Below are 22,568 nucleotides of genomic sequence, written 5' to 3'. Positions count from 1 at the left end.
TTGCAGAATAGCAAATAGGGGGGGGGAGGTGGTTTTGGTTCGTATTGAAGGGAGAAGTGGGGAGGGGGCAGAGCTAGAACGAATACAATGGATGAGAATAAGACTGGACATGCACTGTACACACAACTCCAGTTATTCTGTCGTTGTGAGTACCGCGCATGTCCTGTCCTATTGTCACCCTTGCATTCATTCTAGCTCTGCCTCCCCACCCCCCTTTTTTCACTTCAGTATGTCAAAATAAGTTGTTGTAAAGTTTGAAGAATCTGGATAGTTTTTATATTCTCTCACAATTTTTGTTGGCAATAAAGGAAAGGTTATGGAGCCACACTTGGTGTAGACCACCCCTGAAGAATATGGTTCCACAATTGCTTGCGTTTTCCGCGTGGAAATTGTAAAAAAAAATAACATAACTCTATTTTCAACGGGATGCTGTTTACAGAAACACAGCATGCACCAAGGAGATATTCATATTTGTTATGCTTCATGCAGTGTCATTTCACACTTCTGCATGTGTGAAAATCATGCACGTTTTGTGCCCAGTAAAAATGGCGTCTTCAGGTGAGCTCTCGCCGCCCTCCAGTTATTCTGACAACTCGTCGAAGGAGCTGGTGGTGAATTTCACTTGCAAATGGCTGTCTAATACCCCTGTCTCACTGGATTTTTTAATGTCATTAGAATGTAAAGACATTCGATTGTTATGACATTATACGGCTGCTATGCAAATATATATCATTAGAATCCAATATCTTAGACAATCGAGTAAGTTTGAAAGAAAGATTCACCATCACAGTTGAACCGAATGTATGCCTTTTACCCCAGAGGCTGCTTAAAAGGTGGTGTAATGTTCAGGACTGTTCGAGCACTTCCACTACTGTGCAGCCTCACAGAAAACAGACAGGGAGACGTGTTCAAACGTTTATATACAAAAGAAAGGACATGAAAAGTCAGTGATGTGGGCGCCGTCGGGACGACCACCATGGCACATGAGGAAGAAGAGTCCCGTGGTCTCATGACTCTCGAGCAGCGGTGCCGTCATCTAAGAGATGCCTGGACCAGCGTGACCTCGGACCTCGTTTCTGAGCTCTTGATCACCGCCTTGGCGTAGCGGTTCCACGTGCGGGTTCTGGCCAGCACCGCAAAGTCTGTGCCGTGCTGAAACGGTGCTCGCCACAGCTGCGGTGTGGCAGCTCAGTCACCGGCATTGCTCACCTTGGCCAGGGCGCCGCCGGGTACCCTCAGGTGCACAGATCATTGAGCTCGCGGCCCACGTCCGAGTCTGGGACGTCGCTCGGTATGGCTCGGCACCGCTCGGCGATCCTCGATTCAGCCAGCAACTCCCCTGGCACCTGGATTCTCGGCCACCCTGGACCTTGCCCAGCTCCGTGGTCCTCCTGCACACGCACGCGTTTCGCCTGGCAGAACGTCTCGCTCGTCCGAGCTCAGAATTTCACGTACTGGCCCGAACACTAAGAGCGCCTCGTGCCACCGTGCCACAGCGCTCTTTTTTTTTCCCTCAGTGCTCGGTGGTCCGCGTCGACGTTTTTGCGATATTTACACGTGACATTTTACCCCCCACTTTAGAAAGTTGTTTCTCTTCAACAACTTTTCTAAGCATGAGGATAGAGAATGTTCACAGGCTTAAAGGCGCAAAGTGCGCATGTCAACAGTTTTTCTTTTTTCATATGCATTTACAGGTTGGTTCACACGCAGTTCACGAACTTTACATGGAGTTCACAGAGTGTTCAGAAAGAAATGAAAGCCTACATGTGCGCATCGCTTGAAGTCTACACTCGGCTCATGTAGTCAGCTCCGACGTCACTTTTTTTTATATATTCCACAATGAAGTCGTATTCCACAAGTGTCAGACTCTAACGCATAATTCGCCTAATTGTTTGCTTGGCCGAGTTGATGTAGGCCAGCGGCTGGTGATCGCTCTGCAGTACAAACTGCTTGCCGAAGAGATAAATGTGCAATTTTTGGACAGCCCACACGAGCGCAAGCCCTTCTCACTCTACAGTTGAGTACCGTGCCTCCCGTAGAGGGAGCTTCCTGCTTGCGTACGCGATGGGATGGAGAACACTGTCATAGTTCTGCATGAGCACGGCTTCCACACTGGTAGAAGATGTGTCTGTGCGCAGAACAGATGTCTTCTCCAAGTCGGGAGACCTCAAGATTGGACCAGTGGACAGCAATCTTTGAAGCTCGTCAAATGCCTCCTGGTGACGTTGTTCTCATATGACCTTGTTTGGAGCACGCTTCCGAGTGAGCTCTGTTAAGGGATGAGACACGTGGGAATAGTTGGGTACAAAGTCTTGGTAGTACCTCGTGAGACCAAGAAAGGAACGGACTTCTTTCTTTGTATGAGGTCTTTTTGCAGCTTGTATCTTTTCAAGCGTTTCAAGCTGCGACCGTAAGACCCCATGTCTCACGATGTGGCCCAAGAACTTCACCATCGTTGAACCAACTTCACTCTTGGATGGCTTGATTGTGAGATGTCCACGCTGTACTTGTCAGAAAAACCTTTTGAGCATGGTAAGGTGCATCTCCCATGTGTCTGTGGCTATAAGAACATTATCAAAGTAATGATGTACGTGCGAAATACCAGCCACAACTTTTCTCATGTCTCGTGAACACTGCTAGCACTGTTTTGATGCCGAAAGGCATAAAGCGGAACTGGTAAAGGCCCGACATTGACAGGAAAGCTGTCGTGCGTTTCGAATCTTTGTGCATTGGGACCTGCCAGTACCCCTTTGTAAAATCAAATTTAGAGAAATAGCGAGCCTTTCCCAAGTTTGCGTTCATCATGTCCACTCGTGGAATAGGCTCATTATTCATTACAACGACTCTATTCAACTGTCGGAAATCAATGCATAAGCGCATGCTGCCGTCTTTCTTTTTCACTATGACGATTGGCGACTGGTAAGGTGAGTCTGACGACTCGATGACTCCCTGCGCCAGCATCTGCTGTACTTCTTCCTCTACCGCCTGTTGAACAGCAAAGGGTATCGGGTATTGGCGTACATTCACAGGCACAGTAGATGATGTGCTGATCTTGCACTCTACCAAGTTAGTCTTTCCCGGAACGTCTGAGAAGATATCTTGGTAGTCTGATAGAATCTTCTCTATCTCTGCCTTCTGGTTCACGTCCAAGTTGTCAGCGCCTTGACGTCATGATAGGTCTGAATCTGGTGAAGCGCCAGCAACTGTAGTTCCGGTTCTTCTTCTGGTTGTTCCGTTCGTACCGTGACAGCCACACGGTCCACCGTGTCTGTCAAAGGTGGTCTCTCCTCGTACTTCTTATGGAGGTTGATCTGGAACAAACTGGTTCGGGTTCCTAGACCTTGACATAGTCGATCTCGCTCCGCTTCTCTAGCACAGTGAAGGGGCCTTTCCAAGTGAGAATCAGTTTGTTGGTGTCGGAAGGTAGTAGTAGTAATACCGTGTCTCCAACGCAGAGCTGGCGAGGCTTCGCTTTGCGATCGTAGTATTTCTTTTGTGTCAGCTTGGCTTTCTGCAGCTCTTCTTGCGCAATTTGACAGGTCTCATACAACGATCGCGAAGCTCCATGACGTAGCCGTATGTAGTCTTCGTTTGGGGATCCAAAGTTTTTCGCGGTCATAATTCCTTCAGTATGGACATTGGGCCTCTAATGTATCGACCAAACAGGAGGTCGAACGGCGAAAAGCCGATACTCGACTGAGGCACCTCTCTGTATGCAAATAATAATGGTGCCATGTATCTGTCCCAGTTCTTTGGACTTTCGTGGCACATGCGCCGTATCATTTGCTTTAATGTACCATTGAAGCGCTCCACAAGAACATTTGCCATAGGGTGGTATGGGGGTAGTTGGCAACTGTCAGAAAGACAGTAGTCTGCTCACTTCCTGCATTAAGCGTGATGTGAATCACCTTCCACTGTCGCTCACGATTTCTCGTGGTATTCCAACGTGTGAGAACATTTCCACCAACGCTTCTGCTATCGTCTCCGTTTCTATGCTTGGCAATGCAACAGCGTCAGGATATCGCGTTGTGCAGTCGACCATTGTTAGAACGAAACGGTTTTCTTTGGCCGATGTCGGTGATAGTGGACCGATTATGTCAATCGCCACACGTTGGAAGGGCACGTCAACCACCGGCATTTTTCCGAGGGGGACACGTCCGACTAAATGCTTTGGCACAGTGCGCTGGCAGATGTCACAAGAGCACACAAATCGTGTCATCTCAGCCTGCACGCCCAGCCAATAGAATTCTTCTAGAATCCTATCAGTTGTTCGTTTAATACCTTGGTGACCTGCCATAACTCCCTCATGCGCCATCCTAAGGACAAACTGGCGGAGGCTTTGTGGAACAACCAGTTGGTCAACTTCTTTCCTCGTTAGCCATCTGTAGTGTCGGTGAAGTATTCCCTTAAACAAAACATACCCCATGTTTCCTGATCACTTTGCCATCGTTTTCCCGATCGCCAAAAAACAGCTCTCCAAGGTGCGATCTTCTCTCTGCAACTTTTCAAAAACCTGTGGGGTCACATCTAGTTCGTTAGATGCCGCCACAGGTAACTTCATGTCCCTGGTGCCTCTTGTTGTCGCTGTACTCAAAGTCGGTAGGTCCGGTGACACGCTTGGATATGGAGCAGGCTCCCCTGCTGGTGCCGACTCCTTATGCAGTCTGGCGACATCCGACAGGTGATGTGACGTGGCAGAACCAGAAAGGAAGATTACCCTGTCGATGTTGACGAGAATGACGTCATAAAGTAGATTTTCTATGCAGAGTGTCAGTGTTGGTCCTCGGAAGAACAGAGAGTCGATGTATACCTTTGCCTCGGGAAGCTGCCTTGACGAACCGTCGAGAAAGTGTACAGTACGTGTGATACCGGTGAAATTCTTTTCCGATACCAGCGAACGCTTGACCACCACAGTATTGCATCCAGAGTCCCTTAGCCTCGTCACAGGCTGTCCCTCGATATAGCCGGTTGCCGTTGGCATCTCTTGTCTCAGCAGACCAAGACAAATATTTCCTTTTTCCAATGGTGCATTTTCCTGTGCTGATTAAGGGGTACAATCCAAGTTCTCCTCGTTTCGAGCAAAAGGTGCACGGTCATAGTCGGCAACAGCACTTGACGCCTCCTTGTTGCTGCTCTTTACATTTGGACACTCGTCCGCTTGATGGCCGTGTTTCCTGCACTTCCAGCAAGACGAGGGCTTCGGGCCTTTTGACCAGGCCCAACAGTCCGCAGTGTGATGACCTCGCTTGCCACAAAGAAAAAGCATTGCACTTTTGCTTTTCCAGCCTCTTTATGGCGCCTCTTGCTCACCAATTCTGCCTTTTCACTTGGTCTTTCCTGTTTCCCTTTCGCGATACTTGTCAGGCCTTGCACCTCCAGATAATGGTCAGCCGTTTCGGCTAGCTGATCGAACGTTCAGCATCCTCGCTCTTTCAAGAAGATGGCGAGTTTCTCTGCATCTTAGCAAAAACTGTTTGGACACAATGCTATCTCTCAATGTGTCATACATTTTTTCTGTTTTCGCCATCTGCTGCCAATGATCGAAGTAACCGAAGAGCCGACCAGCAAATTGTCACCCTGTCTCAGAATTCTCCGGCTTAGCTTCGCAAAACTTTTGCCGATATCCCTCTTCGGTGTACCAAAATCTTAGCAACAAGGTTTGCTTCAGCTTTTCATAGTCTGTGGCATCCTCCGCAGCCATTCGTCCTACAATACTCAAGGCTTCACCTGAGAGGCATGAGCTTAATGGGCGCGCCCACCTGTCGCCTGGCCATCCCTGGCTTGTGGCTACCCGCTCGAAGCGCTGAATGTACACGACGAGTTCGTCACGGCCCTCATTGTAGGGAGGAATAAGCTTGTGGGGGCTCCTGAAGGCTTCGCTGCTGGCTTCCACGCTCTCTCCACCGGTTTTAGCCGTCCCAGCCGTGGGCTCAGCAAGACGACACTTAGCCTCCAACAGACTTTGTTCCGCCGCCAGATGAGCAATCACCTATTCATGCGCTATTCGGGACGCGTCCCTATCCTCAGCTCGTCTGTCATGCTCTTTCTACTACTGCTCCTCAATCCACTCCTTCAGTTCGTTACCCGACAAGCCAAGTTCCTTGCCAATTGGAATATACTTCTCCCAATTCATTTCTGCTCACTGCACAAAAGAGAAGTGCGGCTCTGAAAGTTGGAGCTAGAGCTTGGTCCTACATCGCGGACGCCAGAAAATTGTGATGTTTAGGACGGTTCGAGCACTTCCACTATTGTGCAGCGGTGCAAGAAACAGACAGGGAGACGTGTTCAAACGTTTATGTACAAAAGAAAGAATGTGAAAAGTCGGTGATGTGGGCGCCATCAGGACAACCACCACGGCACATGAGGAAGAAGAGTCCCGTGGTCTCATGACTCTCGAGCAGCGGTGCCGTCGTCCAGGAGATGCCTGGACCAGCGCGACCTCGGGCCTCGTTTCCGAGCTCTTGATCACTGCCCGGGAGTAGCGTTTCCACGTGCGGGTTCTGGCCAGCACAGCACCGTCTGTGCCGTGCTGAAATGCTGCTCGTCACAGCTGCAGTGCAGCAGCTCGGTCACCGGCGTTTCTCGCCTTGGCTAGGGCACCGCCAGGCACCCTCAGGTGCACAGCTCATAAGCTCGCGGCCCACGTCCGAGTCTGGCGCGTCGCTCGGTACGGCTCGGTACCGCTCGGCGATCCTCGATTCAGCCAGCAACTCCCCTGGCACCTGGATCCTCGGCCACCCTGGACCTTGCCCAGTTCAGTGGTCCTCCGTGCACACGCACGCGTCTCGCCCGGCAGAACGTTTCGCTCGTCCGAGCTCAGAATTGCACGCACTGGCCCGAACACTGCGAGTGCGCCTCGTGCCACCGCGCTCTTCTTTTTTGTCTCTTAATAGTCTGTGCCGACGTTTTTGTGATATTTACACGTGACAGGTGGCATTCTTCACTATCAATTTGACCTGCATTCATGCAAGTGTGCTATTGTTACAAGCTGCCACTCTAGCGTCGCCAGCGCGAAGTCAGCGACGGGAATGACAGCAGGTTGGTTCGTTCCGTACGCAAGCAGAGACAGTGAAGAGATCAGAAACGTGAGAAAACAAAACAAACTTTACTCTAGTGATATTGCAGCACACGGGATCTAATACAACACTTCAATACAACTAACAAAATACATCAACACTTGATACAATTAAAAAATATATAAACAAAACAATAAATCATCTTACGAGAGAGAACTATTACAAACTACACAAACTAACAATAATCGATTACAGAGTAGAAAGTTCGAAGATATAAACAGGTGAAGGCATGCGTGTGATGACCGGCAGCGTTGCGTCCCCGACGATCGGATGCGAGAAGTCGAAGAGAGTTCTGGCACGACTGCGATGTCGGCGGTGTTGCAACGCTGGTGGCTCCGGGAGGCTAGTGCTTGCAGGTGACTTCGAGCAGGTTGAGCTAACTCGAGGCGAAGTCCCGATGTCTACGTTGCAGACGTTAATATCGCGTCACAACTAGACGAACGGCTAAGTTTAGGTGGCCAGCCGATACAGAGCCACACTAAAAACTTCTAGAAGAGATGCTTGTTGATCTGTTTCTACACCATGTTGGTCAGCGACTAGTCTGCCTAGCAGGGCAAAATCCTGCGCTTAAATCCCCCTCGTGTCTCCTCGCTCTCTTCCTTGGGGACAAGAGACCTCTACATGGGTCCAATCATGTGCGTTTAATTGATGGAAACTCCGCCCCAAAAATATTTTGACCCCACCCCTTTTTAATTTGGAGAGGGCCCTCAACTAGCGAGAGTGACAACGCTTGGCCACCAGAGCGTTTCCCACGCTTTTCCCCGTGGGAACGGTCAAACGTTTGGCTCTCAGCCGGTGCATCTTGTAGTCTAATCCTTGTTCGGGGTATACCGCGGCCTTCTACGACCTTGCAGACGCCGCCGCAGTTACAAAAGGGTCGACTGTCGGCGGCGACGTTCTAAGAAGAGCACCCTATTTTGCACTTCTCGGCTCCCTTTCATGCGCCGCCGTTCTCACAGTCAGTCGGGGAGTACGGCGCCTGTTAATTGCCGTGACGCGGTGTCACCAAAAATGGCCGTCCGTGACAGCTAATAATGTTGCTTTTTAGGGCATCTGCGACTTTACCAAGGATAGGAGCACAGAAAGCTATTGCAGAATATCTTCACTCTCCACCTCAGTGGCACCTGGCCGTTGGCGCTGTCGGTGGTGATGTAAACACGCAGATGCCTCTGTACCCATGTATACATGTACCTGCAGTGATGACATCAGCTGCGTGAGCGCAATGCACCTAGGTGTAGTCATTTGCTCTCTTAAGGCCAGATGAGTTTCATTGCAAGCTGCTTGCCTGCATGGGCATGTGTTAAACCAATTTTCAAAGCGAACAAACGTGAAACGCTCAGAGTTTTTGTTTAGTGTGCGCTCACACTGCGAACTACACCACGTGTGCATCTATAAGTTCGCGATCCATAATACATAAATAGATGCAACATGTTTATTTTTACCGAATAATGTAAAATCTCCAGCCAACCTATAGTTCAAAGGTTTTAAATATAAAATTCAAGAACTGTAAACTGACCCAACGTTCTGGGACCGATTTGGTCCCTTCTTCAGGGGTGACTGTTCGGCCAGAGTGGAAGCTAGCGTGTTTTCTTGATAGTGTCACCCTCTCCATCTTCCTTCTTTCCGCCGTTGTTGTTGCTGCGGTGTTTTCTGAACTGGTTTTGTAGACCGTGCACATATACACTCTGCAAAGTACCAGTTGAGTTGTTATTATTTTCAGGTGTTGTTCGGATATGTCGGGACTCTAAGAACTATCTTCTTGTGTGGCTACCTTCCGTTTTAATGGTCTGGGGGTCATCGAAATTGATGTGATAGTTCATCTTTTCGCTGTGTTCTGCGAGCGCGCTTCATGTGGCGTTTAAGCTACGCATGTTGTTTCGAGGTTGTCGTAACCTTTTCGGGAAGTTTTTTGTCTCACCGATGTAAGTGGCATGACAGTTCATGCGTGGAACCTCGTAGACTAGCCCGGGGCACGTTTCTTTTGGCAGCCGGTCTTTTGTTCGCGGCACGAATCGTTTGATTGTTGAAACGGGTTTGTACGCCACCTGGATGCCCTTCTTCCCCAGCACCATGGACAGTTGCCCGCTGAATTCCTGAACGTATTGGACCCGGATGAGGTAGACTGTTTGGGATAGGCAAGTGAGGGGCACTGTCCTGGCCGTCACGTTGCTGGCGTACTCGGCGAATGAAACTTTCTGGGTATCCATTGTCCAGCAGGTCGGCAATGATCGCTTCTTGTTTTCTCCGCATTTCTTTTGAGCTGCAAATGGCTCCTGCGCAATTCAGGAGTGTCTTGACCACTGATGTTCTGTGGGCGGTATTTTTATTTTTTTTTCCTCACGTCTCGCATGCTGTGGTGTGTCCATTTTATCAGCTGTGGCTACCGGCTAAGCGAATCGTCTTGGCTTATGATGGCCATATATTCTACGATATAAAATTTTATGCATGTTTGTTTAGTAACGTAACTTTTCACAGGTTTCTAAAAGGAATAACTTCACTTTTATTGCAATAGCAATTAAGTGGACACTCTCGTCTGGTTTATGACGTCGGCGTTTGTGGCCGCTATTATTCATCATATGTGTATACATATATCTATGTATGAAGAAAGGCAAGAAAGAAAAATAATCTAGAAAACGAACGTCCGATCTTTTATTCTTCGGCGCTCCGATCCCGGGGCGGGAGGGGGAGAACATCAAGGTGCTTTCAGCATAATCAGCGAGATGGCGCAAGAAGCGCGCTCAACGCCCCGCTCGTTGCAATGCACGCTTATCTCCCTCGCGTACTTTGCCCCATAGAGGAGGGGGTAGACGCTTGTGCGTGCGTGCGCTTATCTTGCAATGCGGTTGAATCGTATGCCTCGGGCTTTCATTGGAACGATTGTGCGGTAGTTCCCAGGTGCACAAAGGTCACTTCGCACGCTGCAGAGGTCCTGTTTGCAAAAAGAGTGCGCTTTTCAGATACCTCGAAGTAACAACTGGGACACTCGTTCATTTGCACTGGTCTGTACTGGTAACTACGTTTTGTGATTCGTTTTTTGTTTAAACAGCCCGTTTAGTGTCGAGTTAGAAACATTGTTAGTTCTCTCTCGTCTTGTGTGTGTGTTGTTTTCGTGCGTAATTTGTATGTAAGCAGCGTGCTGCATGTTTCGATCTGCTTGCAGTTCTCAGTATTACTACATTCCAAGTTGTTGCTACTGCATTCATTGTTTTACTCTTACGGCAAAACTGAATTTTTTCCTGTAAATTTGCCGGCCTTTTTTTTTCTTAATCGTCAACATTGACATCGTGAACAAATATTACTTTTTACAGTGTGGTACCACCACATATAGAACAACATTCATGACTCAGAACGACATTTGAACCTAATGACATTAATACCTCCAGTGTGCCCGGTATTAGCTGATGAAGCAAATGTTATCCAGTGCTATTATTCGAACACAGTTGTCATATGAAATGCGTTCCGAACTAGATCACTTTATGAAGGAGTGCATGTGCAGTAGTTTCACCTTTGTAGCTTTCCCTGCATTGCCCAAAAAGTTGTCCGTGAGTATAGTTTATACGCTTTTCTCTAAGAGCCTGCAGTGAGAGTACAGTAGACGCTCATTGAACAAAACCTGAAGGGACCAGGGAAATGTGTCCCATTTAATAGGACTTACATTTACTGAGATAAACATGTCTAAAGAATTCAAGTAAGGAACCAATCTTGCTAGAGGAAGTTTCATTTAAGCAGCAGTTTCCTTTAATGAGAGTCTACTGCATTTGTGAAGGTGCTTTTGAATGATGCGTTAGTGTACTACTGCATGGTGCAAAGCTCCTCTGACATTTGTGTGAATGGTTGTTGCACCAGTTTAGTATAACCACTGCAGTAGTTCGAAAAATGGAAATGCAGTTCGCACATTCCAGGCCCAGATTAGCATGCAAAGCAGAGAGCATGGGATTGAAGACCAAAGTATTTGTGGTTTTTATGATGCTTTCTGGCACTGTTTTCAGTGGTTTTTATGGATGCTTTCTGGCACTGTTTTCAGGCTGGGCATTGCAATGTTTGGGTAAAAGAGAATATGTCTATGAATTTATAATGAACCATGTCACGTTTAGATCTGACACATGTACCCAGCTAATTCTTACAGTGACAATAAAGAAAACCGATATTTATCGCATGAGTAAATTACTCTTTCTCTGTACCAGAATCGCTTTGCTTGTTGTGAGAAGACGCTTGGTAAGTGAGAAAACTAAAAAAAAAATGCAGTTGGCGACACCACCATAAAGTTCCCACCCCAGTCGCCGTGACGTATCTACTAGGGCCTATGTAGCTCCTTATTGGTAAAAATGAAGTGCATTGTTCTCTGAATAAATCAGATTTGAGTTGCCAAGTTTAAGAAAATTTCATTGAGCCAGTGCAGCCAAAATAGAAAAAAAAATTGAAATTTGTTATGTTGCTTCAAAAATTTCAGTGACAATGTAAATGTGAAACTTTTGACATTGATTTTCTCCTGTATTGGTGATCCTATGGTGGTGCAATTGACATTAAATTTCTCAACATTGTAATCGGTCTAAACTCGTTTGTTTCACTTTGGTGTCCCCCTTAAAAGATGTATTAAGGTGTCATGAAATTATGATATTAACACAGCTAATACTTCTGCATGGTAAGTAGCTCCTTGAGTGGTAAAAGACACTTTATTTCTGCCGCCAGTTGTCCTGGTTCTTTCTTGCTTAAGCGACATCAAACTTAGGTTTTACCTTGACAATGGCCCCAGAGAGCAGCTGCAGTCACACACCCAGGGAGTGTAGACTGATGTCTGACACTAGCTGGGGCGGATGCATCCCGCCCTTCTCAGCACATCTGGCTGCCAGGTAGGCAGGCATGAATGGTTCTTTCTTTTCAAGCAGAATTTATGTGCACAAAAATGCTAATTAGTTTTTCTCCCAAGAAATTTTATAAACTTTGAATGTTAGAGACAAACGAATAAAGCACGTCGAAGGAAACCGATATACATGGTGATGGACATCGTACAAATGCCAAGATAAAGGTTTCACATGTCTCGAACATTGCTTGGTGTAACATAGTATAGACTGTTTATAAGGCAAGTCACGGCAGTTTCGAATATCTGCTCTGTATTGGTACTGCACTATGAACAGAACAGAATTTTTTAAGGGCCGAAGTTGCACGAAATGCGTTGAGCATGCAGCTTCGAATGTCCAGGAATCTAAGCATGTGATGCATAAATCTTATAACTGCTTAAATTTCTGAAAATTAAAACAATTTAAGGTCTAGAGATCCGTGTTGCCAATGAAATGAACGTGACAGGGGCAGGGGTGCTAACAAAAGACAGCACCATCGCAGAAATTCAGACTTCTCAGACGGCTTCCATTACGATCTCTTCCCTTCAATCTTTCTTTCAAGTGCAGCCACTGCAAAGAGTTGTGTAATACGATTCTGTACCCAACCGCAGCTTAAATTGCACGTCACCACTACCAAAATGCAACCAACAATGATTAGGCCTAGACTGGCATTTGGCATATTACGGGTAGTTTGTTCAAGACATGTAGATTGGGCATCGAAAAGATCGCACTTGAGCACTGAAACAAGAACAGCGCGCGTGACAGGAAGTTTGCATATGTGGCCGGGAATACAGAGATGACAAAAGCCCGCCAAGCTTATGTAAGACCGTGCACTGGCAGCAAAGGTGAAAGCTCATGTCATGAGGCCTTATACACAACTTTTAAATTCACAGATGAAGATGCGTATGAGATATATGTAGCTAGATTGACAAAGAGGACGCTTCTCTTGACGAAAAACTCTAAGCACAGTTGATGAGGCCGGCATCGCACGTGAACCGTGCGCGACTGTCAAGTGGTCAGAATATTCACGTCAGTGCAAAGGCTTATCGACACCTAGGCAAGCGCTCTCCTTCTTCACTCGGCGAGCCCACACAGCGTGCCGCGGTCCTTTTAAATGCGAAGCATTTCTTAGTGAACTTCGGTGACTTTGAGTGTATCTATCTATCTGTCCGTCCGTCTGTCCGTCCGTCCGTCCGTCCGCCTAGGACTTCTAGCTCTTCTGGCCATTTAGATAATCGTATCTATACCAAACTTGGTATGGCCCAACATGACTGTATGAAGAACATATTTGACTAGCCATAACATGAAAATCTCATGACATCTATGTCATAAATGTCGTGATTTAAATTCCATGGTCCTATAGCTCTTGCAGTGGTTTCGTTCACATGGCATATTGCAAAACTGGTATGGTATGACGTGATTGCATGGTGAACACAACAGACCCTAACATGAAAATCATGACATGCGTGTTATCTAACAACAAGACTACGGTACACGCTCATGATACGCTCGCGGCCGGTTCGCTAGCGTCACATATACCGAATTTGGTATTACGGTACGTGAATGTATGATGAAGGTATGTGACTCGTGCAAACATGATAAACATGAGATATGTGTCAAGTAACAACATGACTACATGCCACGCTCATGATGTGCTCATGCCATTTTGCTAGCTTCACATGTACCAAACACGGTATTACGCGACGCCAATGGATGATGAAGGTATGTGGCTGGTGCAAACATGTAATAATGAGATGCGTTTCATGTGAGAACATGATTACCTGCCACAGTCACGACGCCAATTTATTTCAACGTGACGCGGTGTTTGTGCTTGCCGGCATTCATTTCGTCGCGCCATGCCGGCGTTGCCATGCCAAGCGCCAGTTCTGCCATATACTTGCAGGCATGCGCCGCACTGCGTTGCTTTGATGCATGCGCATTTCAGCGCGTCCGGCGTCTCTCCATCACGAAAACAGGGAGACGCTGTGTTGTCTGAGTAACGCACCGGCGCGAAATGCAGCATGTCGCATTTCGCGCCGGTTGCCGATGGGCCGTGCCGACGGATGGTGGTAGTGGTTAGAAGATGAGAAAAGGCACCTAATTTCTGCAACCCGGTTGGGAGCACGGCGCAGTGCCTCCGACGGATGCTGGTCGCGCCTGGCCTATAAGTGCTCGCATTTTGCTAACGTAGCGTCGCTGTGCCCAGCGTGCGCGCGTCAACGCTATATGTTGAAGTATATTGGGCCCTTCATGACGCGCTTGCGGTCGTTTTGCAAGCTCTATATGTACCAAATTTGGGGTTATGTGATGTCAATAGATGACGAAATATTCGACTGGTGCAAACATGATAATCCTAGCACGCGTGACATGGAGGAAGATAACGACATACCACGCTCATAGCGTGCTCGCGGCCGTTTTGCTAGCTTCAAATATCCCAAACTTGGTATCACGTGACGCGAATAGAGGGCGAAGGTAAACGACACATCCAAACATGATAATCATAATACGGAAGTGACGTACGACGTCATTTACCTCCACCTCGTAACGTTGTGCTGATTTTAAAGTGACATATCAACATTTCTCATTCGTGCTTCGCATATCATCGATTCTCACTGTACGTGGGATCTGCCAATTTTCTTTCTATCTTTTTTTTTTCCATCTTCCTTCCTTCTTTGAGTCTGTGCCCCTTTTCTCCTTTGTAATGATCTCGTCACTCATTTTCCAGTGACTCATTTAACCTCTTATCAGAAGTGCACTTGCTGCTATGTTTGTCACAAATGTTTTCCAGCAACTGCATTAGAACTGTCTTTCATCTTGGGGGAGGCGGCTGCAAAATGAGTGGTATGTGTATACATGGTGTTCTATAGAAGGGTAGAGTTGAAAAAGACTGCATTGTACCCGTTCCTGCAGTCTAAGCAGTTGCATTATGAGTGCTTATATATGCCTTTATATATATCTTATATGTACCTTTATTTGAAACTTTCTTACACAAATTTCATCAAGGGGGGAGGCTGCCATCAGATTGTTTTGTTTATTGAGATATCTCAATTAAATTTTCAGGATAGATTAATAGCAAAAGTAATAGAAATACTACAAAATTTCATGAAGTTATGTTCACTAGTTCTCCAGTTACAGTAGTATGTCAGAATTGTGCACATGGTTCACTTATTCCAGGCCTGGAGAACTTTTAAAAGATACTGGAACTGTGAAATTAACAATGATGATTCTCAGATTGATACCTTAGGGGGTGACAGAGCTCTTTTTTTTTAATTTCCTTTTGGAAAAGCTTTAGCAGACCATCAAATTTAGTGTTGGTGATTGAGATATTATTAATCAAATTTTGCCTAGGTACCATAAATAACAGATGCATTATATTGAAAAAATAGGCTTGCCTCCCCCTCAGAAGTTTATTCACGTACATAATAAAAAAAAATACTTATGAAAAGAGGATGGGTAGTTGCCCAGATGTGGCTCGAACAAGCCGCCTCACTAGCCAAAAATTTCATTTTGAGAAAAGGACATTTGAAAGCCTTGGGCACATATGCAAATCTAAAACAACCCTGCAGCATAAGTGGAGGTGTCCTTTGGCACCCTCCTTCTTCACCACCTTCTCGTCTTCTCTAAGGATTTCTTCTTAGCTTTTTTTCAAGTGCAATTAATCTTTTTGGCTGCCCTTTGAATGTTGATCGCTCTCCATTGCCTGAAATTTCCGCTCTGTCTCTGGCATAGTGCCGAGTTTTTTTTTGAACAGCAGCGCATTGTTGATCTTCCGTCTCTTTCTCTTCGAACGACAGAAAACGCTTTCGCGAGTGAGCAATTGACGACGCGATTGAAGTCTCGGAGGCCCATGAAAGAGAGGATGTGGAAGCCTCTGTCGATGAGCACGAAACATCAGGCGCACTTGAAACATCAAATGTTTGCACCGGTGGAGCAGGAGTTCCGTGTCTAGGCGCGTCAATGCAACCACACTCTTTCGTAGATGAAGTTGTTGTTCCACATGTACTGTCGGTGGGATCACTGCCGGCGCACGTGCGAGCGGAGAGCCTCATCATGCAGACAACCTTTATAGATCGCTTCCTTGCACCGAACACTTGTTGCGTCTTCCTTTTCCTTGGACACATTGTAAGTGAATGCAACAACGGTCTCGTAAAGACAGTTTCATATATGGTGTTTATTGGCACAAGGGCCATGTGATGGCCAAAGAGCGCCAGATTAGATTTGTGGGGTTTAACGTCCCAAAACCACTATATGATTATGAGAGACGCCGTAGTGGAGGGCTCCGGAAATTCAGACCACCTGGGGTTCTTTAACGTGCACCCAAATCTGAGTACACGGGCCTACAGCCAAAGAGCGCCAGTACATGGGACAAAAGATGTGGGCAATGGGTATGATGACTAGCTGTATAGTGGCCTAAAAGACAGTTGAAAATTCTCTCGTTAAGACTTTCGAACATTGTTTCGTAAAAACGGTTCAAACGCGGAGAGTATGCAAACGACTGCAACAATATCGAATGGAACATTAAGAAAGTTCTGGGGACGGAGGAGCAGCAGACGACGGAGAGCCGCATTATGTGCAAGAGTACTATGTCATCGCACGCACATCGCCCAATCCTGCTCGCGCATCTCTGCCACAGGAAACTTCAAAGCTCTTGCAAGCCCTCCAATCATGAGCAGCTTGCTCCTCTCCTGTGCTGCCGCCATCACCGCGGGTGGCCAGAAAAGAAAGTGCCAGAATTCACAAACAAAACAACACCAAAATGACAGAGCTCAGTCAAGCGGTCGAGAAACTGCGATCGCGCCAAGTTCCGCTATTTTGAGCGCTCTTGTGCTGCTCGAGCACTGCGGCGGCTTGTGGTAAACTTTATTTCAAACAGTTTCGCAATGTGTTAGGCGTTGATATTTACACAAAAGGTAGTTTGTGACACTTACTGCCCGGTTTCGCAGAAATCAACTTTTTCGCGATTTTTCCGTTTTCAAAGGCCAGGTCCCCTCTTATATATAATGCAATAGAGAAAATCACTACCGTAAAATTCCAAGCAAGCCTTCCTCCTCCAATGAAGTCGAAATTGCTGTCAAAAGGGGGGGTGGGTGGGGGGGGCTGGCGCTGTTTCGGAACAGCACCAAAATTCAAGATGGCGGCAAAATTTTTGCTCAAGATGAAATTTTCGCTCAAATTCAAGATGGCGGCAAAAAAACGCTGTGCCATAGCCTCCTCTATACCATCTGTGCTCGTCAAGCCGTCAGCATAACAATAGGAGAGCGCCGTCGACAGAGTTGCACGGCTTTGCCGCTTAATTCTCTGGTGGCGCTGCTCACGTATGGCGGGTGGGCGGGTGTGTACGGCAGCTGGAAGTGCGGCAAGTACGGCCTTGGGAGCATCGCGGTGCGTGTATTGTGTGGTTTTTTCTGCATTTATCGAGTGTTTCAGTCTAAAGTACCACTAGACGTATGTGTTCTAAGCATGCTTACTGCGAACCTAGCCTGAACGATACCTAAAAGTTGATTCGCAACCCCACCTCACATTTATTTGAGTATTGGCAAAACCGGCATACTGTTATGCGATTTCTATACTGTATTTAACTTGGCAAATGTAGTACACCGTTCATATAAATGACAGCGCACGTGCAAAATAATGATTCAGATGCTTTTAAAAGTGTGAGCTAATGAGGGCACGAACTGAATTTATTCCCAGAAAGATTGCGGACTCACAATTTCACATATTTTCGTGACAGTGGCTTCTGGAATAATGTTTTATAAACATTGTTCTTATCCGTGGTTGTAGATGCATGGTTGACAAGGAGTGGCCTGATAAACCTTGTGCAGACCAGCACGGCTAGGTCCGTTCTAGTTTCTTTCTTTCTTATGAGAATATGAGAAAAGAAAGCAGCCTTTCTTTTCTCGCATGCTCATGCGCTTTGGTCGACAGGTGCCTGAGTATTACGCAGTGTCACACCACATCCTCCGTCCAGGTTGGTTTCTTGCGCCTGATGTTAGTAATCTGGTTCAACAGGAATACAGCAGAAAGGTCCTTCTCTTTCGCTTGCTCATAGATGTACTCCAAGTCGGCAAAATGGCAGTCATCCTTTAATTTCTTAGACTCCTCTTTGTATTGGTCAACTGTTTGGCGAAACCTTTTCACCTGATTTTTGAAGTCCCTCTCCTTTCTTATCCATTTCGCTCTTTCAACTGCTAAGAGGCTGGACAGTCCTACGTCAACTTGCGTTGCTTGGTCTGCGACTGTTTTATGAGCACAAGGTGTTGCCTCATCCAAGATTGTTTCACTGTGCATTGTTTGCTGCTGCCCATCCGGAGAAATCTCGTTGATGCACTTTGATGTTTGCAGTTCTAAGTTAGTGCCATTCGAAGTTGACCTTCACCGTGAGTATCTTCTCGGTGCCTATTCCGTTTTCTTTTCGGCTCGCTTTCTTTATCTTCGCTTTGTGAAGCGGATCATTTCTGGATGCTTTCAGTAGTCCTCTCCTTCAACGGTTGTGGTCTGAGGTACGATGGGTAGTCCGGAAACACGGTAGGGATAACTCCTTTCTTGAGGCGACGCCGTTTCTCCTTTGCGAAGTCTGTCTCCCGAAGTGTTTGCTGCACACACTGGAGTATTTCGATGTCGTATTGGGCACCCAGTCGTCTCTTCATATAGCCTTTATCCACTGCTGCCGTGCTGTCTCCTCAGCAGAAATTTCGTGAGAAGAAACACCAGGAATCCTTTGTTTCCCATCCGACCGGCAATGTGGCACACAGCAGTACGCCATCGGGCGCAAGGAGGTCGCATAAAACGTTTTGATTTGCTGTCGTACGTTGACAACGCTATCTTTTGCTTCATGCGATGGCTATAAGCGCTTACAGGTATATCGGCAAACAATCACAGCAGCAAGGAAACGTCGCGACACGCGATCGCTTAGGCGCGCCAGCATGTGATACAGTGGCAAGAGCTCCACAAGCCACAAAAGAACCCCTAAGTGAGCAGCGCCGCGCCGCTGTGGAAGTGAGCGTAAAATCACGGTGGGTGAGAGGGAAGGACGACAGTCGCCGAGGGAGCGTTCGACGGGCACAGAAGGTATAGAGAAGCCTATGGCTGCGCGCATGAGTTAAAATTTTATTAGAGTGAACTTCTTTTAGTCCCAGAATTTGTTGTAGCATTTGCTTTCAAACCGTCGAAATAATCTTCCGAGTCAGTTGCGAAAAACAAATCCTAACAATTCGCTCAAAGTCAGCTGCGGCCTTCTGGCGCCACAGCTCCAACATCGGCCTGTCCGCCATGCAGGTCAGCATCCTCCGAGCCATCAAGAGCGTTACTAATGTCGCATCCCTTGAATGATCGTGCCATTGTCTCCTCAGGTACAACGACCCGTTTCTAGGCAACAAAATCGAGCACATGTTGCCGCGATGGCTTCTTCAAGTTTTCTTCAGCGTTCGTGCTTCCTCACGCGTATACTGTTCCCACAAACGTCAAAAGGTAGACTTGAACGGTTTATTTCAATACATGTCAGCAGGCTGCGAATGCTTGTCCGCTTCGTAGACACGTAAAGCACGCCGATGTCAAACTCCTCCAAGGTAGAGCATTTGTGGTGGCTTAGGTCTTGAAGATTGGTGCCTGGTCCAACACCAGTAAGTGGCCTTGTTATATAAGGTGTAGCCATTGCGCCATTGCAGCGAGTTCACGAAAGACTGAAAGGCACTTGTTCCGAAAGTTCCTCAGGCGTTTTCTGGCTCTCGTTCGCAGTGTAGCGCATTTCAATGCCTCACCACTGTTTTCAGCAATTTAGGTATTGGCTGGAGGCTACGAAGTTTCCCAACTGCATGCTGTTGGCAATTTCAATGGCCTATTCGGAGCGAATTCGGTTGCTGACAATGCGTCTTGGACTTCTTTTGCACTCAAGGTACTCGAAGAGCGCATCGTTCATGTGTTCGCTGATGACTGGTGCGCCGTTACAGAGCTTTACCTTATTGTACGGTAGGGTTGCTAGGAATTTCATGGTAGTGCTATTTTATAAATATGCTTGCATTTATATTATTGCAATCCTGTTAGGTTAATATTCCAATAGGAAATTTCGTTTATGCTGTGCAGATTTAAAAGTAGTGCCTTATCTTTGTGGTTGGCAAAGTAAAAACATTTTGCAGTTTTTCCTCATTTATGATCACTTTTTTTGCTGGCACTAGAACTAGAGCATATGTCAATGAACAATTGTACTGCTGATTTTTGCTTTTCCTGTTCATTATTTCAGAATCTATTAGTTCATTATATAGCTTTTCTCTTTATAATTATATGAAAAATGAAGATGATATTGTCGCAGTACAACGCGAACAAAGCACAAGTACGCCTTGAGGCAGCGAAAGCAGCGTGTTCTGAACAGCTGAGCCGCAAGATTGTCTTCTTTGTTCTCGAGTCAAGCCAGAGGCCCACTACCTGGTGTCCGCTAAATCCCCACATCATCGTTGTCGTTCACATGCAGACACGGGTCATTTGCCTCCCTCTCAAAGAGCATCGACCCGATGCGAAGTCAATAATGCAGTTTTTTTTTTTCTAAAGAAAAGTCTCACGCAATCACTCGCTGACGTAATGCTTCATGCGCACTACGTGAACGAGTTCAGGATGGTGCTGGCGACGCTTGGTACTACACGAACTGTCGGGAACAACTTCGTAAGTGACCTCACTCAGTTGTCGCAGCACTTGGTATGGCCCAAAGTATCTTCTTAAAAGCTTTTCGGAAAGTCCTCCTTTCCGTACGGGTGTCCAAACCCATACTTTGTTGCCAGTTTGACAGACGACTGTTCTGTGGTTAGCATTGTAGCAGCCTGCATCATACTCTTGCTGCTGGCGGATCCGTAAACGTGCAAGTTGCCTAGCTTCTTCCGCGCGTTCCGTAAACGTGTTGGCGTATGGGTCGATGTCGTCACCTTCGTGAGGTAGCATCGCATCTAACATAGTCCGTACTTCTCGTCCTTGAACGAGGCTGAACGGGGTCAGGCGGGTCGTTTTTTGCTTGGTCGTGTTGTACGCAAACGTTATGTATGGCAAGATTTCATCCCAATTTTTGTGTTCAACGTCTACGTACATCAAAAGCATGTCTTCAATGGTTTTGTTTAGACGCTCTGTAAGCCCGTTCGTTTGTGGGTGGTAGGCGGTGGTCTTACGATGCGCTGTTCCGCTCAGCATGAGGACGTGATCCAGAAGAGCTGCCATAAATGCGGCTCCTCTGTCTGTGATCACGACGGTTGGTGCACCATGCCTCAGTGCAATATTCTCGATGAAAAATCTTGCCACCTCCGCTGCGGTACCTCTCTGGATAGCCTTTGTCTCGGCATAACGGGTCAGATAATCTGTCGCGACGATAACCCAGCGGTTCCCTGCAGTAGAAGTAGGTAGTGGGCCAAAAATGTCCATGCCGATCTGGTAGAATGGAGCTGTTGGGACCTGCACGGGTTGCAGGAGGCCAGCTGGTTTAGTCTGTAGTGACTTACGTCGCTGGCAGTCGAGACAGGTACGGACGTGGTGCTTCACAGCTGTGATTAGTCTCAGTCAGTAATATCTTTGCTGTATTCTGGCCAACGTTCTCGTGTAACCCAAATGGCCAGAGCTCACCTCGTTGTGGCATGCTTTGAGTACTTGGCTACGAAGGGCTGCTGGGATGGCGAGCAGATAGGCGGATCCGGTTGGCGAAAAGTTTCTTTTGTAGAGTACTCCGTCCCATAAACAGAACGACGACAACACTCTTGCGAAAACTCTTGGCGCCTTCTGAGATTTGCCATCCAAGTAGTTAATCATCATCGTTGTCGTTCACACGCTGACAGGGGTCAATATGCAGTAGATATTTGGTTTTAAAGACAATAGTCTTTTTTGGAATACTTGAATGCAGAAATTTCGGTCTGCCTGTTTCTGTCTGTCACTCAATTCAGCCATCCGGTGAAAGTTTAAGCTGAATTCCAGCCATCTTGAACTAGTGGTGGCATTCATAGTTGTGAACATTGTCGATTAAAATGCAGATTTTGCGCATATCTGAGGTGCAAGATCAATGCCTAACTATTAGGTGCTGTGTTCTTTTACTATAACATATCTAAATACATAACTCTAAACATTCTAGTGTTTCTTAGGCTGCGCTGAAAATGCAATGCTGTACATGAAAAAGCCCTCTATAAATGATGTGGTGCTGCCTACTTCAGCAGGCGTCTGCTTCTGCACCCTAGTAGTACATGGGCACAGTCATTCACCCTTTCGCGCAATAAAACACGTTCGTGTCTCACAAATGATTTTTTGCAAAGTATCATGCTATACAGTACCACACGCAACCATAACACTGCTGACACGTAGAGGTGCAAACACATGGCATGCCAGAAGTGATAACGTAATGAAATGAAATCTGTTCAAACAAACCTCCATTGCATTTATCATGCCAGGACAGAAAGGGTACCAGAACAGCATCACAGATGGCTGCGTACGAGACCAGGACTCATGTAACACGGCCAGAAGACTATCATCTTTCGACAACATTTCCGGCAAAGCATGCAGCCAGTTTTTCTTTTTCCTTTCAACATTAGTTTCTTACAGTTCATGTTTAATGTACATTTGCAACTCTGCTGTAGTTTTTTGGTTTATAAAAACAAAAACATCCTCACCTACAATAAAATCTAAAGCAAGCACCCCT

At 46.7% G+C, this 22,568-nt stretch overlaps 1 protein-coding gene across 3 annotated transcripts in view; it reads left to right on the top strand.

The window, feature by feature from the left end:
- Positions 1-22,568, top strand: part of LOC119174078 (coiled-coil domain-containing protein 28A) — a 63,063-nt gene that overhangs the window by 31,984 nt on the left and 8,511 nt on the right. For 2 of the 3 annotated variants that reach the window (XM_037424870.2, XM_037424868.2), the window contains exon 6: positions 11,830-11,926. The exons of the other annotated variant lie outside the window; for it this stretch is intronic. In XM_037424870.2, the coding sequence (XP_037280767.1) occupies positions 11,830-11,863 (34 nt within the window). In that variant the 3' untranslated portion in view covers positions 11,864-11,926. The remainder of the gene's footprint in view (positions 1-11,829; positions 11,927-22,568) is intronic. 3 annotated transcript variants of the gene reach the window in all.

Source organism: Rhipicephalus microplus, chromosome 5 (genome assembly GCF_043290135.1).
Source record: "Rhipicephalus microplus isolate Deutch F79 chromosome 5, USDA_Rmic, whole genome shotgun sequence".
Taxonomy (NCBI): domain Eukaryota; kingdom Metazoa; phylum Arthropoda; class Arachnida; order Ixodida; family Ixodidae; genus Rhipicephalus; species Rhipicephalus microplus.
This window is presented reverse-complemented; position numbering and strand designations above follow the sequence as displayed.